Source organism: Morchella sextelata (genome assembly GCF_020137385.1).
Source record: "Morchella sextelata strain SCLS chromosome Unknown scls_8, whole genome shotgun sequence".
NCBI lineage: Eukaryota > Fungi > Ascomycota > Pezizomycetes > Pezizales > Morchellaceae > Morchella > Morchella sextelata.
This window is the reverse complement of record NW_025408623.1, coordinates 1,609,516-1,627,819: the sequence shown is the minus strand read 5'-3', so window position 1 is coordinate 1,627,819 and position 18,304 is coordinate 1,609,516. Positions and strand designations below refer to the sequence as shown.

The 18,304-nt window shown below is 47.3% G+C and overlaps 6 protein-coding genes across 6 annotated transcripts; 1 reads left to right on the top strand and 5 right to left on the bottom strand.

The window, feature by feature from the left end:
- Positions 1-3,045: 3,045 nt before the first annotated feature.
- On the bottom strand, positions 3,046-5,711 carry H6S33_012626 (uncharacterized protein; the record flags this gene model as incomplete). The annotated part of the gene is made up of 3 exons (XM_044843997.1): positions 3,046-3,452; positions 3,533-3,632; positions 3,693-5,711. 3 exons carry the CDS (start codon positions 5,709-5,711, stop codon positions 3,046-3,048), a joined length of 2,526 nt encoding a protein of 841 aa, XP_044695275.1.
- Positions 5,712-9,208: 3,497 nt separating this feature from the next.
- H6S33_012625 (uncharacterized protein) lies at positions 9,209-9,777 on the bottom strand (the record flags this gene model as incomplete). The annotated part of the gene is made up of 2 exons (XM_044843996.1): positions 9,209-9,420; positions 9,489-9,777. 2 exons carry the CDS (start codon positions 9,775-9,777, stop codon positions 9,209-9,211), a joined length of 501 nt encoding a protein of 166 aa, XP_044695274.1.
- A 1,725-nt stretch (positions 9,778-11,502) lies between these two features.
- Positions 11,503-13,596, bottom strand: H6S33_012624 (uncharacterized protein; the record flags this gene model as incomplete). Its single annotated transcript, XM_044843995.1, has 7 exons — positions 11,503-11,586; positions 11,650-11,803; positions 11,854-11,957; positions 12,030-12,321; positions 12,391-12,707; positions 12,777-12,918; positions 12,977-13,596. The coding sequence occupies 7 exons, from the start codon at positions 13,594-13,596 to the stop codon at positions 11,503-11,505; spliced, it is 1,713 nt and encodes a 570-aa protein (XP_044695273.1).
- An 85-nt stretch (positions 13,597-13,681) lies between these two features.
- Positions 13,682-14,259, bottom strand: H6S33_012623 (uncharacterized protein; the record flags this gene model as incomplete). Its single annotated transcript, XM_044843994.1, has 5 exons — positions 13,682-13,743; positions 13,828-13,946; positions 14,031-14,057; positions 14,146-14,176; positions 14,250-14,259. 5 exons carry the CDS (start codon positions 14,257-14,259, stop codon positions 13,682-13,684), a joined length of 249 nt encoding a protein of 82 aa, XP_044695272.1.
- Positions 14,260-15,469: 1,210 nt separating this feature from the next.
- Positions 15,470-15,843, top strand: H6S33_012622 (uncharacterized protein; the record flags this gene model as incomplete). The annotated part of the gene is made up of 2 exons (XM_044843993.1): positions 15,470-15,640; positions 15,706-15,843. 2 exons carry the CDS (start codon positions 15,470-15,472, stop codon positions 15,841-15,843), a joined length of 309 nt encoding a protein of 102 aa, XP_044695271.1.
- Positions 15,844-17,108: 1,265 nt separating this feature from the next.
- On the bottom strand, positions 17,109-17,532 carry H6S33_012621 (uncharacterized protein; the record flags this gene model as incomplete). Its single annotated transcript, XM_044843991.1, has 4 exons — positions 17,109-17,258; positions 17,339-17,382; positions 17,440-17,456; positions 17,525-17,532. 4 exons carry the CDS (start codon positions 17,530-17,532, stop codon positions 17,109-17,111), a joined length of 219 nt encoding a protein of 72 aa, XP_044695270.1.
- Between the last annotated feature and the right edge of the window lie 772 nt (positions 17,533-18,304).

Sequence of the window (18,304 nt, the reverse complement as noted above, 5' to 3'; positions counted from 1 at the left end):
CATGTGGTCGGGAATAAAACTTTTGTTACCGGCGAGATGCTGCATGGAGAAGAGCTATATCAGATACTGATATGCATTCTTCAGGCGGCCACTATAAATGAGGTCTGAGCGGAGGAAGAGGCGGGAAGGGGAAGGAGGAAGGAGGAGAAGGAGAAGAAGGTTGTAGTAGTTAATAGAATGGCATCTGTGAGGCCGATGACACCGAGTTATAATTCCCAAACGCCGTCATGCACGAGTAATGTAATGTTTGATCGAGCAATATATTAATAGGGTAGTGGTGCGCTTGGCTGGATCGGGAGCTTAATTAGTTTTGACATATGTTGGCCATGACCACCGGCCTTCGTAATTAGTAACTGCGGTTCGAGAAATAATTGGAGGTCATTGCAATTGGAGGACTGTGAATAATATCCTTTATGTATGACTAGAGGTACATAGCCCGGTGTTACCACCGCAAACCTGGTGCCGTGTGAAACTGGTCAATCGGTCATTGGCATTGAAATTCGACTGTGAATAAATTTGGTTGTGATTAGGCCTAAGTCTGACAGTGCTGGGTCAAATACGTTATTGGTGACAACAACTAGATCCATGGCTTTAGGAGGGGATTTACCAAAGTGTGCTGAGAGTACGTTTGTTGGACTCATGCACACGTAGAGTACACGCCTTGATTAACCTAGGATCTAGAAGCCTGCCTCAAGCCTTAATCCTCGGCCCTCCCTTCTTTCTTCCCCCTCCTTCTCTCCCTCGGCAGGTTTTTGGTTAATCAGTACCCGTCGTTTGCGAAATTATTTTCCGCACTGACCTTTCATATTATAGGAGAAGGAGATATGGGATATATTACTAGACGTATGTAAGCCTCTAGAGTATGGAGTCGATATATCACTCAGTGGGTGCTCGCCATTTCATCGTCGAAACCATCATTGGGCCGTCTAGAGTAGTCTCTTTTCACGCAACCCATGCAAGAGCGGATAGATACATGAGCGTTTATCACACCTCAGAAATCTATCCTGTGATACGGAAGACGCCGCGGGAATAATATGCCAAGAATGAGTTAATAAGGGAGATGTTGATGGGACTCTCGATTCCAGGAATAATGAGCATTTTAGTCCATCCCTGTAATCCATTATTCGGCCATATTTCTTCCACGTAAAATGGTGTGGCGCACGTGGCTTCTGCAGCAGAAATATGGCCGAATTACGGCAGAAATATGGGGACTAAAATGCTCTAATGTGTAAAGTTATCGATTTCAGGCCTCCCGCCCAGGTACTACTAGTGCTAGTGTAGAGGATAAAACACTGTTTGGAGATGACCTCTAGCTCTGTTATAATAATGACTATGACATATAGGAGAACATGTAGAGTCGCTTTTGGAGCAACGACGAACCTGGGGTAACGACAAATACTAGATTTCTAATCAATTACAAGTACATATACCGCTGTAGCTAGATATCGGCCCGAGCGTCACCCTGCTTAACTACCAACAGTTTCGTCGTTGCTTCAAAAGTGACTAGTCGTAAAGGGGAGATACATGCATCAATGCCGGGCTGATAGCAGGTAGTATATAGAGGTAAGGCTAGGAATTTGGACAAACGTGCTTGAATAGGAAGCTAAAGATGTAGAGTCCTCGTGGTAACGGTGCCAATGATAGGTTGGACAACGTTGCCAATGATAATTTGGGCAACGTTGCCAATGATAGGTAGGGTAGTTAAGTGGTGTGGATATTTAGACGCAGCACAGTGTCTGCTTCTCTTTAATTCTCCCCACTTCATACTTCATACCATTACAACACGAACTTACCACCTACAGAAGAATTCGAAGAAAGCAAGTGCCCGGAAGAAGAAGAAGAAGAAGAAGAAGAAGAAGATTGATAGATGTGACCTGGAATTTCTCTACAGTACCACATCCTCCCTATAGCAACCCTCAAGCTTCTAAATACCGCATCTTTAAACATAGCTAACAATAAAAAAGTTGTTCCCCAGCAGAAAAATCCATAAATAGCAAACTCCCTGATTACGGGGTTATAGAACCACCCCCAAACCAATCAGAAATGTCTCTCCTCCGAGTGACGGACCATGCATGACAATGACACCCCAGCAGGCAAATGTCCCAGGACCCAGTTTCCAGATCCTAGACCTTTTTTTCTCACCACCATCATCACCAACCACCACCCCCAACGACGACATGTCATGATAGTTAACGCTGCGCACCCAACTCTATTTCAGTATCAAATCGAACCCTACCAACAAAAAAGCAGAACCCGCAAAAATAAACCCCACCAAACCTCAAAATTAAAAAGATTTGAAGAATGAAAAAAGGAAAAGAAAAACTATGGTATAAAAAGCGGCTATCAAAAACTCATGATGGACGAACAAACGCCAGCTAGATATAACAAAGTGATACCAATAATGAGAGCAAAAAAAAAGGAATATGAAGAAAAGAAAAAAAGCAGATACATGGAAAGAGGCTCGTGCCATTAATAAAAAGGCTGATCTTTATCCTGTCTTCTTTTTGTTGTTTCCCCATTCCCTTCCCAAAGAACCATTGAACAAAAAAAGGAATCATAAAAGAAGAGTTTTTTTTAAAAAAAAAAAAACACATAACGTTGACGTAGGGAAAATAGATAACGTAAAAAGGGGGCAGTTAAGAGTATTGTAGGTAACGTAAAAAGGGTAGTTAAGTAGACGTATGATATGATGAGGTCGAAACGTAAAAATGAAACCAGCTTTCGCAAAAAAACAATAAAAGGGCTCCCAACTGAAGTCATATGCAGGCAGGCCTTCGTAAAAACATGAAACAACAAAGAAATGAAGAAAAGAAATATAAAAATAGGTATATCGCCACATCCTCCCGACCAATTGCAACAAAAACGATATGCATTTTTCATTTTTCCCATCTAGCTTCCGTAAAACAGGGACTCTAGAAGAAAGAAATTTACACATTTCAGTCACCCCGTTAAAAAAAAAAGATAAGTAACTGAACCCCAAATTGACCCAAAATCTAAGCTTTCGTAATCGTCATCCAAATACCTCCGTTAGGTGGATATTACGGTTTAATTTTTCTGTTTAGAGGCCAATAACGCTGCCAAACTGGCCAAGGGGCATCCCTTCCTGAGGAAGTCGTGCTTCAAGAGCTCCTCGGCAGTAGCACGGTGCTTGACATCCACGCACAAGCACACAGCCAAAAAGTTCTTGAGCTCCTTACTCAACTTCTCAGGCTTCTTCAAGGTGGGTGTTCCATGAGTTGCAATAAGGTAGAGGGCCTTGAGAGGCTCCTCGTTCAAGTAGGGTGGTTCGGATTCGATCATCTCGATAGCCATAATACCAAGAGACCAAATATCAACCTTGGCATCGTACTCCTTCTGCTTGACGACCTCGGGTGCCATCCAGTACGGGGTACCGACCATGGTGGCACGCTTGGATTTTTGTTCGGTGAGCTTGGCGCAAAACCCGAAATCGGCTATCAAAAATTATGTGGTTAGCTTGTGAAATATAAAAAGGAGGATAAATACGGATGCACTCAATGAAAGTGTAACATACTAATCTTCACGTGACCATAGGCATCCAATAGGACGTTGTCACTCTTAATATCTCTGTGAATGATGTTCTGGGCGTGCAAATGTTCCAATCCCTTGCAAGTCTATTTGAAAGAATAAAATCAGTATCCAACACGGTGATCCAAGTATGATATCAAATATACCTCGAAACAGATAGTGGCAATCTGATCTTCCTCAAGAGTATTGGCCTCAATGACATCTGTAAGTGCACCTCCCTCCATGTATTCCATAACAACCCAAAGCTCGCTGTTCCCCTTGAGGAAGGCGTCCAAGAAGTTGACAATGTTCGGGTGCTGACTCTCCTTCATGACCAAGATCTCGTTGACGATCAACTCCTTCCTTGGTTGGTGTGCGAGATCCATCTGCTTAATGGCCACCCTGGCGTTGTTCTTTCCAGAGCTTGAAAGCATAGATGCGGCCATGGCAGAAGCTGGCGATGAGTTGATCTTGGCAACATAAACGGATCCAGAAGCTCCCTGACCAACCTTCTTGAGCTTTGTGTATGATTGATTGGGGTCTCCAGGTGATACAACAGAGCGCAGCTTCTCCATAACCTGGGCTTCGGTCATGCCCGAAACACGCCTCTGGTTTTCCTTGCGTTCCTGCTTTGTAATGACCTCCTTTGCCGCGTTCGCCGGCTTTGTCGGGACATTGAGTGGCTTGACAGTCGGGGTTGTAGGAGCTGGGATGCGTGAAGCCTGGTTTGAAGACTGAAGTGTTGTCTGCTTGGTGTTGACAGGGGTCGGACCACGAGCTCCAGCAGCTGGGCTGGGTTCCCTTGACGGAGTCTTCTGGTCCGGCCTTGACGGAGGAGTACGTAGGGTAGTTTGACCACCTGGTGTTCTCTGAGAGCCATGAGTTGGTCTGGGAAGAGTTCCGCCAGGAGCAGAAGGAGCAGGCCTTCTGGGATCCATATCCCGGCCATTCGCTCCCTTCGCAGGTGTTCGCTGAGAGCCGGAAGTCTTGGGAGCCATTGGGTTATAACGCCCTTGAGAAGACAAGCCTCCACCACCTCCAGTCATCATAATCGGCTGCTGAGCTGTGCTAACCTTTTGAGGGTAATCCTCCTCCTCGTAATCATCCTGTTGATGACCGGACTGGTTGAACAGGTCTTCCTCTCTTTGACGTTCTTCCTGTTCACGCTGTTCGTTCTCGCGCTCAATCTGGCGGCGTTCCCGCTCTTGTTTTTCACGCTGTGCCTGCTGTTCACGCTGAGACTTTTCGTACTCCTGTTCTCTATACGCATCACGTTCACGCTCCAGCTCCCACTGCTCACGTTCACGCTCTTCTTGCTGTTGGTTAGCCAACCCAGCCAATTGCCGCTGTTGTGTCGCACTGAGTCCCTGCGGCGGTGGCATGCCGGCGAATCCACCCTCCTCATTCATGCGCTGCTGGCCCTCGGTGTAGAACTCCAACACCTCGATGACAGCCTGCGGGTTCTTCTGGTAGTCCTCCTTTGTGATGGCGCTGGAGTTCAACAGCTTACTCCACTCTTCGGGAAGACCTGTGAAACCCCCGCTAATGGGATCAAAGCCGACATGTACCTTGTGAGTGAAATTTGTGGGGTTGGACACACCGCCCATGGACGGGCACCGAGAGTACACCTCGTCAATCCAGGCATAAAGGTCCTGGTCTGACTTGACGGAGACAAACACGGTGCGTCGAGGCGCATCGGGGGAGATGGTATTTCCCTGTTGGGATGAGGATGTGCGAACAACTTCAAAGCAGTAGGGCTTCAAGTCTGTGCGGTTGACAGAGATGATGTCCTTCAGGGGGATAGAGAGAGACATGGACGTTGACGACTCATTCTTGTGGAAATCCAGCGAAATCTCGCGCAGAATTAGGTACTTCTTTGTCCAGTAGAGGGACTTCAACCCATCCTCCTTAATGGAAGCCCATCCTTCGTGAATCTTTCCATCTGCGTACGACATCTGAGTCCCGTTGTTAGCAATAATTTGACTGGTGTTTGTGTTGACCAGACTCATGTTAGACCCGTATGGAGATGGGGAGTTGATGGTTGACACGGTGGAGTGGTGAGGGTGATGGATTGTGGAGGCTATAGACGCAGCAGAGCTCGCGACAGGAGGACGGCCCTGAGGTGGACGCGGGGCAGGTCCGGGGTTCAAGAAGGAATTGTCATTGTATTGATAACCTGAGGCCATGGTTGATCCTTTTTCTCGTTCGGGGAGGAGTGGGGGTAGGGTTTGAGTAGTAGTGTAAGAGGATGGAGGTAACTGACTTCTACCAGTTTAGGACAAACTCAAATGCAAGGGGAACCAACGCAGGAGGGTGCAGGAAGGAAGGGAGTGATGTAGGTGGTAGATAAAACAGCTCGACGGGGTTCCAAGCCGTCAAACTCGAAATAGTTAACGGAGGCGGAGGTGAATGTGGTGGTTGATGGTTTATAGAATGAGAGTGTTGTGAAGGACCCGGTGGGGTTGGCGGGCAGAAGACGCGAAAAGCCCCTTAACGGCGGGCAAACTTCGGGGATGAGCAACGGAATTTTACAAGCCACATACAACCTCTTCACAGGTTATTTGGAGGTTAACTTACTTTTTGATATTTCGACTCACACGTTATGACACGTTCCGAATCTCTGGAATAATTGAAATGTCGGTGCTTTTTTGTCTCTGGGCTTTTGTGGTAGGAGTTTGTGGGCTCGAAGAAGCTGAGCTACGGGTGCTCTTTCCTGCCTTGTATATTCTTCGGCTGGTTGCAGCGTAAGTAGACTGGCGAAGGGAGGACTGGTGAGATGCAGGAAAGCTAGGAAGGGAGCTGATGGGGAGTGAAGGGAAAGTGATGCTTACCGAAAAAAGTAGCTGTGCGAGCAGAGAATTTGACCGAGAGTAACGGTCAAGTGTGCCACAAAGAAGTTTTCGATAGAGACAAGTTTCTTTATTGCTGAGTAGATGATGATGATTGTATCCAGGGAGATGAAAGCCGGGATGGTTGGCGCTTCTCGGCTTTGAGAGGGGAGGTGAGGGGGGTAGTAGTCGTGGAACAGTACACAGTATATCGGTCACACACTTGCTGAAATCTGAGAATGGAATAGAATTCCTAGGGACGCTTGTTGCTACTGCTGCCTGCCAGTGCTCGGCGTAACTTTGTGTGGGGTACTACACCTACTTAGGGCTTCATGTAATATTACTATCGATGTAGGTACCTGCTACCAATAACTTCTGCTTATGTCTTTAATACTGCTGCTACTCTGCCGCTGTTTCTTTTTTCTTCTTTTGCTGGCTACTGAGAAGTAAACCGGTCAGAATCAGGCGCGACTGCTATGTACTCTTGAATAGAGACAAAAGGAAGGGGTAAACGTAGGTGCAGTGACATGAGGAACCCTACATACAGCAGTTAAAGTACAATGCAAGAAACAGAAACAGGCGCAACAAACGAACAACACAGAAGCAACTGCGCTGCATGCACGACCGAAGAACATCGCTCGCGCCGTGCACCATCTCAATCTTAATTTCAACCCCTCTCCTCTCTTTCTCTCTACCCGGAACCCTAAACCTTGTTCCTCTTGTTCTATTCCTTCCCCTTCCCCTTCCCTGCTATCATAACCTGGGTTTAGAGGTCTCTCCTCTGTTCTAAAAATAAAACGCCCCCACTTACTATCTTCCTCTCCTGTTCCTGCTCCTCCTGGGCGAATCTACAGGCACAAGCTACATGTAGTTTACTCTATTCAAACGTACAGGCCGATCTCCATATTCAGCAAAAACGCGGCACCTCACTACAAATCTACCGCCAAATAACTAGAACGACCTATTTAAATTTGTTCATTCTCCTGTAGATTACCTTCCTGAGGTTACGTATCTCAACTACCTCAAACAGCGCCCAGAAAGATCAACGTCTCAGGTTTAGTTATGTATTAAGTTATTGCTTATTATAATTAGCCATATGCAATTGGATGATAGACAATGCCCTTGTCCTCCTCGCCATCAGCAATTGGGCCCCACTAGCGGGAGAACTAAACAAAACCTCACCCTAAAGTCCCTGAGATTCCTGAGCCCTGGCCGATTGCCTAGATGAGACTTCGGGCTTACCATCCCCGAAGGAAGCTCAGCCGCACTCTCCGAATATCGCTGCCTCCTGGGCCGCCTGGTGACTGAATGACTGGCTGACTGACCGCAACTCTATATTATCGTCCTTCTAGCTGCATACATCCCTAGAGTAGGGCGTACCATAAAGTACATACTCTCTTCAACTCCATCACCGCCGCTGGGGGTCAGCAGCTATTTCCCGTGCCAAGACGTACCTCAATTACCTAGTTGTCGCACAGAGACATGAGAGACACAGACATAATAGACACATGCAAGGTGATTCCCTTGTTCTACAACGTTCCTTCCCGTACCAATCCCGTGGCTGCGGGAAAGAAGGAGGCGGCGGAAGGAGTGGTAAATTAGGCACGTTCGCTCGCTCTCAGCCGGAGATCGGATATAGAATAGAGACAGGATGGTACGTACCGTGATAACAATAAAGACAACAACAACATGAAGCTCTACGTATGTGAGCTTTCGAGCTGCGCTGGATCATTATCTCTCCATACAGCGGTGAATAGGAAAAGAAGGGGGCAAAAAAAGAAAAGCTTCTAAATTTGAATATCCAGACGTTCTCTCCCGAGATTCGAGGCAGGTAAGCGGAACCCAAAGCATACATAAACAAAAGAACACATTTTACTCCACATCTCCACATCCCAATGTCTCTAAATTCAAATAGATGCCACACCCGTGTGTTCTACAGTCTCACCAGCGTAACACAACCTATCCCCCTTCGGCGCGTAACCCCCACCTTTCACACCACTACACCACCGTTATCCCCAACATACATACATAGCCGCCCCTTATCGATAACCCTCTTTGTCTGCAGCCCTGCAGTTTACCAATCCGGCGGCGGCTGCCACAATCTCACTTCTCAGCGTCTACACTCTCCAAATATTACTCTCTCATTCTTCATGCAATCTCGGGACTGACGTAACACTGTATTTTTGGAAGGGCACTGGGAAATTCTAAGGAATTTATCCCCCGATGTGGATGGGAGGCACAGATTACAATGCTCGCCGCCTGCGGTGTGGCACGAGGATTTGCAAGGAATCCGGGATTCGGGATTCGGGATTCGCCAGAATCGGGATACCGAGAGTGGTACCAGATGATTACTTGGGATTTATGACCTGCACATACAGCACTAGTACCAAAACCAAATATCTCCGCAAATGTCGAGTTTACAGGAGTTGTTCTAAGAAAAACAAAAACAAATTTTTAGTGCACTCGGCGATACCTTAAATTTCCGGGTCCGCAAAAATTGTTGCAATTCTATCATTGCTTCAATTAATAAAAATCTTGCACCATCACCGAAAATATCAAAAAGGAACTACCAATTGAAGGATTCAAACTCCAATATTTACAACTTTGTTCTAAGAAATAAAGAAAAACTTCTTCTCAACTGTAAGTGAATTCCTTATCTTTAAATTCCTAAGTAAAAAAAAAAAGCAGAAAACGCCGCCCAAAATCCAACTAACTTTTATCCGCCCTGTTCCGTCCGTAGAGAGTACATATACAGATTTCGGCTACTATATAGCCTTCCGTCGCCTTTTCTCGTATTAAGTCGTCGATCGCCCTTTACAATCCCTCTGGGGTCTCCTCGTCGTATGGCTTGGCGCTTAGTCGATGTCCATACCGGCCTCGTCCTCGTCCTCGTCCTCGTTCTCCTCAGCAGCCTTTGCAGCAGCAGCAGCCTCCTCCGCCGCCTTCGCCGCCTTCTCGGCAGCCTTAACCGCCTCCTTCTCAGCAGCCCTCACCGCCGCCTCCGCTCTAGCCTCCGCTCTCTCCGCAAGCTTCTGCTGCCTCTTCGACAATGGGAGCGCCGCAACATCTATACCATCATTGTTAACCTACACACTCTATCCACACTCTCCATACACACAAGCGGGCACTACTAACCAGTCATCTCGACAATGCCGTTCTCCCCCGCCTTCCTAATCTCATCCAAGGCCTCCTCCTTCCTCTGCTTCGCGAACCCAACACGGCGCTCGGTGCGGCGCACCTTCTTGGCGCTGAGTGTGCGCCCGCGGTGGACACCGGAGCCGCTCTGGGTCTGTGTTTCGATGGTAGCGGAGCGGGCGGCGATGGGGCGGGCGCGCGCCTTGACACCAGCTTTGACGCCGGCTTTACGGCTGCGCGAGCGATTCTTGACGGAGGTGGGGACGTTGGGGTTTCCGCGGGAAGGCATTGTGGCGTATAGGGCGAGTTTGGTTGGAGGTGAAGGTTAACTTGGTGAAGTTTTAGAGCTTGGGATTTGGAGTTTTCTGCTGCTGAGTTTTTTTGGGTGTGGTTGGGTTACCCGGCTTGTGGTGGGCTGCGAGTGATGTCTTGTGCGGCGGCGCGGACTGTTACGGTGGGAAAGCTCGGATCGATTTCTCTTACTACATGTAATATCGCTACTACTGTAGATAATAAATACATGTGCTAATGGCAGGTAAACAGTTAATTATTAATTATTACAGAGGCTTCTCCTTACTAATGGTAAAGTTGTGCGAAACGGAAATAAGGACAAGTACAATCTTATCCTTGTATGACGACACTATATGTACTAATACTTTGATATACTAAGTGTCTCCAGAAAAAAGACCTATCCAAAGGGTCGAAGAATTAATCGAATTTCAAGTCGAGAGATTCGCACACTTATCCTAAAGCCCGAATGTTCATCCCCTAACAACTCTTTGATTGGGTGGGCAATCCCGGCTCCCCCCAATCAGATATCTATCCATAGAAAGCACCATCACTCCCTTAAACTGTGTATACAAGCTATCCTAAGCTTCTGATGACCCATTTGAGCGGGGACTAACAACTTTACATCAATGATAAAAACTTGATAGTAAAAACCAAACTTTTAGCCCCCATAAAGAAAATGACAGCATGTTTCGGGCTTACGGGGTTTATACGCCGCCTACTCCACCAGGGTAGACTGCTGACCGCTCATCAATGTTGCTACTATCCGCGCTTTGTGCAGCTGTACCTGTTCAATATGGCTGCTGTTAAGTTAAAATACGGATCTTATGCCGGGACCGACCCTTATGTCTGGAATAGGTGGAGCCGAGCCAGTTGTTGCAAACTGCACCTGGGTTATCCCATCGTCCGTCAGTGAAATGCTGACCCCAGAAAAAAGCAAGTTTTGTGTACTAACAGATCTTATCAAATAATAGATCTCCCATACAAAATTTTATTCCTCTATTATAGGGGGGTCAGCATTGACGGACCATGGGATAACATGTTCGATGTGCGCCTCGCTCTCATGTAAACATGTATCTCCTTCAGATAGCACTGATGGCAGGTAGACCTATCAGTTCGTAGCCAACCGCATGAGGGGGGAAAAGCCGCGGTATCTTTTCCATTTCAGTGGTAGAGGGCCATGATCAGCCCTGAGCTATGCGTCCGGAACGCAATGCCAAGCCTAGGTTGTCGCAGTGGTTCTTGGCGCCCGAGTGATAGCACATGATGAACCCAAATGTAGCCAGACGATGTGGTGTGTTGTATATACCAGTTTGCAACGTGAGAGACGGGCGTGCCTACATGTTAGCTGGAATGGACGGATGGTTTGGACAGGTGGGGAAGGATAGACGCGAGTATGTTGCGCTGGGCTGCGCGGGGTTCTTAGGGTTGGGGCTTGGGGACATGACTTGGCTACATACATGTATGTAGTTAGTGGGGGTTCCGCTCAACGGCTGAGTATGTGTTTGCGGGTGTTGGTTCTTGGGCTTAAGCAATAGTCACTAGATTACAATAATTTCTACAGAGCTACGTAAAAGGCGTCCGCTCATCTGGCTAGACCAGATACACTAGATCTCAAGTCGCAAACACTTCGGAGAATGGTTATAATTCTAAAAAACGTATGAAATTGACGATCATAAAGTCATGTACTTATATACACAAGCGCAGGTACCTATATATATACTCCTCACAGCTTCGCCCTGTGGTCCGCCGTATCCACCACCTCGGTCTTTGCCCTCTCTCGCAGCACCTTCTTCAATATTTTCCCCGACTACAAGCAAAATTGAGTCAGTATCAAATAAAGACATATCAGGAAAATGAAAGTGTCACATACCGGATTCCTGGGAACGTCTTTCACCAGCACTACGCCGCCGGTGAGCCATTTGTGTCTGCTTGCCCGCTCGGAAACCCACTTCTTCACGTCGTCGGCTGTTAGTGAGGTACCGGGCTTGAGTACGATATAGGCTCGCGGTCTTTCATCTTCGGCACTGTGCTAGTGTTAGAGATATTATAGATATCGGGGGTGGGGGAGACGAACTAGGCAATCCCGATGACTGCCGCGTCAGCAATCCCGGGGTTCTCCAGTAGAAGCCCTTCTAGTTCCGCTGGTGCCACCTGGTTTCCTTTAACCTTGATAAGTTCCTAGATGTCGCGGCCCTGTCAGACTATGTGTGCCGATAGGCCCAAGATCTTGAAGAAGCCGTCATATCATACCTTCTTCCGGTCAACGATATACCACTTCTTCTGCTCGTTGTAGTACCCGATATCGCCGGTCTTTAACCATCCGTCCTCTGTGATGGTCTCCCGCGTGGCTTTCGGGTTCTTGTAGTACCCCTTCATGATATTCGGGCCCCGAGCCCAGATCTCGCCCTTCTCGCCAACAGACAGCTCCTTTGTCCCCGTCTCTGCATCCATGATCTTTCCTTCACAGTTCGGGAACACCTCGCCGATAGATCCATCTTCATCTCTATCATCCGGATGGAAGCCCATAAGTGAACATGTCGCCCTACCAGCATCTTCATCAGCTCATATCTCTAGTCATTAATACTCACAGCCTATAAAAAAAGATACATACTCAGTCATTCCCCACCCCTGCTTCAGGTTGATATTCTCCTTCAGGCCCCGGCCCCGGCTAACCCGCTCCTCCACGGTACGGCTAATCTCTCGACTCAATGGCGCGGCGCCACAGCCCAGGTTGACGACGGAGCTCAGGTTGTATTTTACGACCTCGGGATGCTTTGCGAGCGCGACCATGATAGGCGGGACGCCGCCGATGTTGGTGATCTTAAACTGCTCCACGCAGGAGAGGAAGGTGAGGAAGTCGAATTTAGGCAAGATCCAGGTGGGGATTTGACGCACAGAGGCTATTGTGGCGTAGTACGTTTGCCCATACTGTGAATAGGTTAGAATCTCTGAACAAATGAATCATCACTGTTTTTCATGGTGGGTTGGGGTACTAACTGCGTGGTACATGGGAATGACGCAGAGCCAGCGCGGGGGCGCGTAGGGCTTTTGGCTCTGGTGGCGGACATGGACATTTTGCTGGGCATTTGCGACGAAATTACGGTGTGTGATTTCTACTCCTTTTGGAACGCCGGTGGTACTGGTATAATCCTCAATTAATGACTTTACCAGGGGGCAGATTCAGGGGGGGAGAATACCCAGACGAATAATTGATCGCCGCCGTTCTATTCACCTCCTCCTCGGTACTCAATTCATCCCAAGCAAACTTATCATTCCCCGCCATGACAATATCACTCCAATGCCTTATACCCTTGACTCTCTCCCTCGTCGCCCACCTCACGATGCCGCCCTCATCATCCACATATAGTCCATCATCAAACACAAATACCTTCTCCGGATCCAACCCCACCATCTTCGCCGCCTCAATCCCCACATCAATCGACCCTACACTTGTGAGTAAAAACTTGGCCTCTGAGTCTTTCAACTGATATGCCAGCTCGCGCGCGGTGAACGTGGGATTCGCGCCCGTGAAGACACCACCGGCGGCGATGATGCCCGTGAACACGGCCGGGAAGTAGATATTGTTTCCCGAGTAGAGGAGCACACTATCGCCGGGGAGGAGGCCGTAGGAGATGAGACCGGAGGCGATACGCACCACGGTGCTGCGGTAGGAGTATATGGTAAGGTAATGATTGGTTGGAGAGAGGGCATCGATGTAGAGGGGTGTTTTGGGGAGTGGGTGCGTGGGAGAGGTGAAGACGTAGGTGGGGAAGGAGCATTGAGGGATTGTGCATTGCCAGCGGGATTTGACGGTCATAGTTGCGGTGGGTGAATTGTGAATATGAATTTCAGGTAGGGTTAAACTTTGGGAGGAAAAGTAATCTGGAGGGAAGAATACCGATCTAGAGAACGGAGGAGATTTTGGTTATGGGAATTGAATAAAGAGTCGTTCGTTCATCTAGATCTATATAGCACTTAGGTGAATATTCAACAAAACAACTTTCGTAGTGCCGCTACGTAGTACCGATGTAGGTACAGTAGTGAGTACAATAAGGCTCCCCCCAATTAGAAATTCTTGGTAATAATCTCGGGTAACAACTAGCTGCAGGGAATAATAGATGGGTTGCCGAGGCACGCTTGATTGCTTCATAGCTAACGTAGTAATACCTAGGGTTTGGAGATTGTTAGATAGCACAGCTTGGGAAGAAAGCACTCAGGAAGAAAGTAGGTAGGTAGGTAATATAAACATGCCTGTTTCCGAAACGCTTATTTTCTTGACTATTCTTTTAACTGGCCATTCTTCTCCAGAATCCTCCAACTTATAGACTGAGTCCAACTGAGCATCTTCACCAATATGAATCGCTACCTATCTGTATCGCGGCTGATATCATGGCTGGCTATCGGCACCGAGGTTCATTACAACAACCAAGCACTCTTTTTGACGCAACCCTTACATGTGCGTATACGTACAGTTAGCCATAGAATGTGTTGCGCAGCCTGTCGGAGTAGATATCATCCGTTACCCCGCATGGTAGGGCTTTGTACCGAATGCCAAGAGGCGACGGATATAACGGAAGTACACTGTTGTTGAGCTCCGAGTGCTGAGTGGTGATGAAGGAGATAGAATTTGAGTATTGGGGATTTGTGACAGAGGGGACAAAGTTTAGGCTTTTGAGACTGGTGGAAGTTGGATAATTATGGTAGTTAGAGACAGAGTATTTCGAGATAGTTACTCGAGCGTGGTGTTGTTTGTGGACGTTGTGGATTTTAGGTTCGAGTTGATGTCTCAAAGGCCAGATTTAGCTGGATATTAAACTTGGCGTTCCGGATTCCGAATACACTCAACAAAGCTCGGGGGTCATCTGTTTTGGTTTACAGCAAGGGCTCGGCTATAATTTTACAGCATAATATTCGGCTCTCGTTATGTCTTCTTGGGCAGGCCGCGCCCAATGTCTTTAAAATTTAAAGAGTGAAAGACATACACTTGTGTATAAGTGAAAGGCTAGCTGGAGGGGTGATACACATATATATATGAATGGAAGATATGACGGAGGGCTTTTATATGAAAGATAATTAGGCTTCGAAGATCGATCAGCGAATATTTCCTCAAGGCGGTTTTATTTTTATATCCCATGGCCAAGGATGTAGAGTATATAATATAATTCCTTTCATAAAAAAAGAAATCTATGACGTGATATTACAGAATCTCAAAAGGAAATCCCGCGTAGACGTAAATGGCAAATAGATTAGCAATCTTCTAGCGCGAACTGAATGGCCATCAATTCTCCCAAGCTTGACATCGATAAAAAGCTTATTCATTAGTAGGAGTAAGGGAAAGATAAGAAAATCGGGGTTAACTTAGATGATATAGATGACGTTGCTATAAACTACTGTATGTTATGTACATGTAGGTTAATCCGGATCCTCCATGTAGTCTGTCACCATCCCACGTGGCTGGCATGGAAGTAAAAACATGGCTGGCTGTGTTCTCAATTGCTGTAAACCACATCTCCTTCTTTGACTGCAAGAACCAGCTCTTCCATGACGGTAAACCGGAACGGGAGGTCTTCAAGAACATTGGCAATATTGTCACACGAACATGAAACATATGGACATGTAAGTAACCAAATTAACTTTTGTACCATCATATATACTATCTGTTTCAGAATAACATAGGTTTTAAGTAAAATATGTGTACTGCAGGCACATATCGTAATCTAGAGGACGTCGTGGAGAACAGCGTGGAGGACACATCAAAGGACACATCAAAGGACACATCAAAGTGCACCTCAAGGGGCACCTCAAAGTGCACCTCAATTGCAAAGGATGTCGACATCGTGGATGGCACTTTGGAGGACATCGTGGAGCTATCAGAGGCAGGCTATATATAGCAGGATCAAAGTACTGCTCCACCAATATGCACTAGGCCTTTCAATGCAGACACACGGCTCTCTGCAGGACGTGGAAACATATGGACTGGACCATTTGCGGCTTCATACACATGGAAGACTTGGCGGACACCATCGAGTTCCATTCCCCGCACGAAGCTGGATACGTCTGGTAGGACGACCATCCACCATACGCGTGGCATATATGTGATGTGCCATTGACCATTGGCTATCCTTACAGCAAAATGGGGGCAACCTTTTTTACCCAAACCCAACTCACTCACTCAGAACAAACAAGAAATATATGTTCTCCCAGAAATCTCGTATGCTATGAAACCCGGTACGGAGCGGCGGTATACCGGTAGATCATAATTGAAAGGTCACTTCATGACTTCCTTACCAACTAGTAGCACTATGCTTATTGGATTCCCCCCCCCCCCCCCTTCCCCGCTCACCGGATCAACACAGTAACCGGTATGATGTGCACGAATAATGCATCATAGCTGGCTCCTTCACCAAGCCCCTCAATTTTGTGTCCGATCATCAAATTCGATTAATTGCACGATCATCGGGGGCAATCAAGTAAACTGACCGAACACATCTCAGCACCGGTATACGTAGCATCGTAGCATGATGCTGGTGAGACGTGTATGTATGTTTTCTCATTATTACCATATCCCTTATAGCTTACTCTGCGTTACATAGACAACACGACGATCCTCGTGATATTCGATACATCGACTTCTGAGGGGGTGAGGGTCGGGCACAAGCGAAATCATCAAGCTTTTTGGCAAAAACGTCAGCGGAGAGACTCAGGCTGCATATCCTGGGGAACAGGAGCCGATGATGGGAGATCATCCAGCCAATGGATCAAATCGACCCGCTGCAACCGTGTTCGTATATTGTGGAGTACATATATCACTCGATCCAGTCCAAGACTTCACCTGGTCCCACCGATCCTACAAGGATCCTTTTTTGGTTGGTAAAAGTGCTGGCTTATGGCGACTGGAATGTTATGAAGCCAACCAGTTTATGACGTTCCTTTCCAGAAGACAGAGAAATCTGCATCGAAGCTTCAAAATGAACGAACTGGCTCTCTATATTCCTCTGTATCAAGACATTTCTCCGTGGTCATTGGTAAGTGGATTTATATGCAGAAGCAATATTATGTTTCACGCTAACCAGTACGTAACGCAACGATTAGATTGCTGTTCGCCTTTGGTGTATGTGAATGAACGCGTACATTAACAACTGTCAACTGAGAATATGTCGTATTTGAGTTCTTAGATGAAACAAGAATATCGGCTAGGTATGCGGTCTCAATCATATCCTATCACCCACATTCGGTCCCTCTACCAAAAATGAGCTATTAACATTAGCCAGTAGAATTTCCCCCACCTTTTGATATTACGATTGGTGCTCAAATCTACGCCCTAGACAACTAGAGGCAAAAATTTCCGATCCTCATATAAGCGCTCCTCCTTGGGAGGAGCCAAACCAATAGATGCCCAGGAATCAAAGTCTGAGCCACTGTTTCCGCCTCTCTCACATTTCCAGAACATTTCCGAATAGAAAGTCTTTCCTCGGACCACTACCTAGCGTGTTGTTAACCGCTCAGACCCTCATCGATATCGCCCTCATATACATATATGTACATAATGCACTCCCTACCTCCGAGCCGAACAGGGTATCCCATACACGGGACAAGTTGGATCCTTGAATCCGGGTCCGGGAGGCGTTTCGGTAACCTTGCTATCCAGAGGCCGGCATACGCAAAGTGCTATAACTCCTGATCCACACAAGGATTATTGTCTCAGTCTCAGTGCCACCTGCTCTCCCACGCGTTCACCCACCCACCCCCCCATTCAACGATGGAGTCAAGCCGAGTCGTTTCTCTTCCTCGTCAATCTCCCCTCGCCTGTCCATCCAACAATCAATCTATCCACCCATCCACCCACGCACCCATCTACACCACAACCATAATCACCCTATCTGCATCAGATAAACAGGACTTCCCCTGCGACACTTCAACCCACGAATCCCAGCCGCATATATCTCCTTTTAACCCCTCCTATATCCAACACATATCGCCAATAACATTGACTACCAATCGTTTAGGTTGAAGTCGGGCCGATGTCATGAGTGGATGGCTGAATATCAAAGCGTTGATGGGTGACAGAAGGATAAGTGACAATCACTCTACTGATATTACGATAGAGCTTGTCGATGGTCGTCGTCTGTAACAGGGACTCTAGTGTCGAAACCACTGACCGTTCGAGTATAGCTAGTAATTAATTGATACTTCCGACGGGACGGAAGGTCCGCCGATTAACCCCCGCCCCCCTCCCCTCTCCTCCCAACAACTCGGGCCGTTCTATCTTCCCCATTCCCCAGTATCAGTAGGCCGGTTCGATCATCAGCAGTAATCAATGCTGCATCATGTATCTTCCATCTTGCTGTTTGGTGTATGACTGGCAACAAGACCCAGCATTGTTTTTGCAGTCGGAGTTGTGGATCGTGGCAGCAGCGGGGAGGAAAGGGAAAAGAAGGAAAGGAGGGGAAACCCCAAATTTTTGCCATTCCGTAAACCCCGCCAACCCCACTATCACAACCCTAACCCCCCCAGAACCTGCCAGA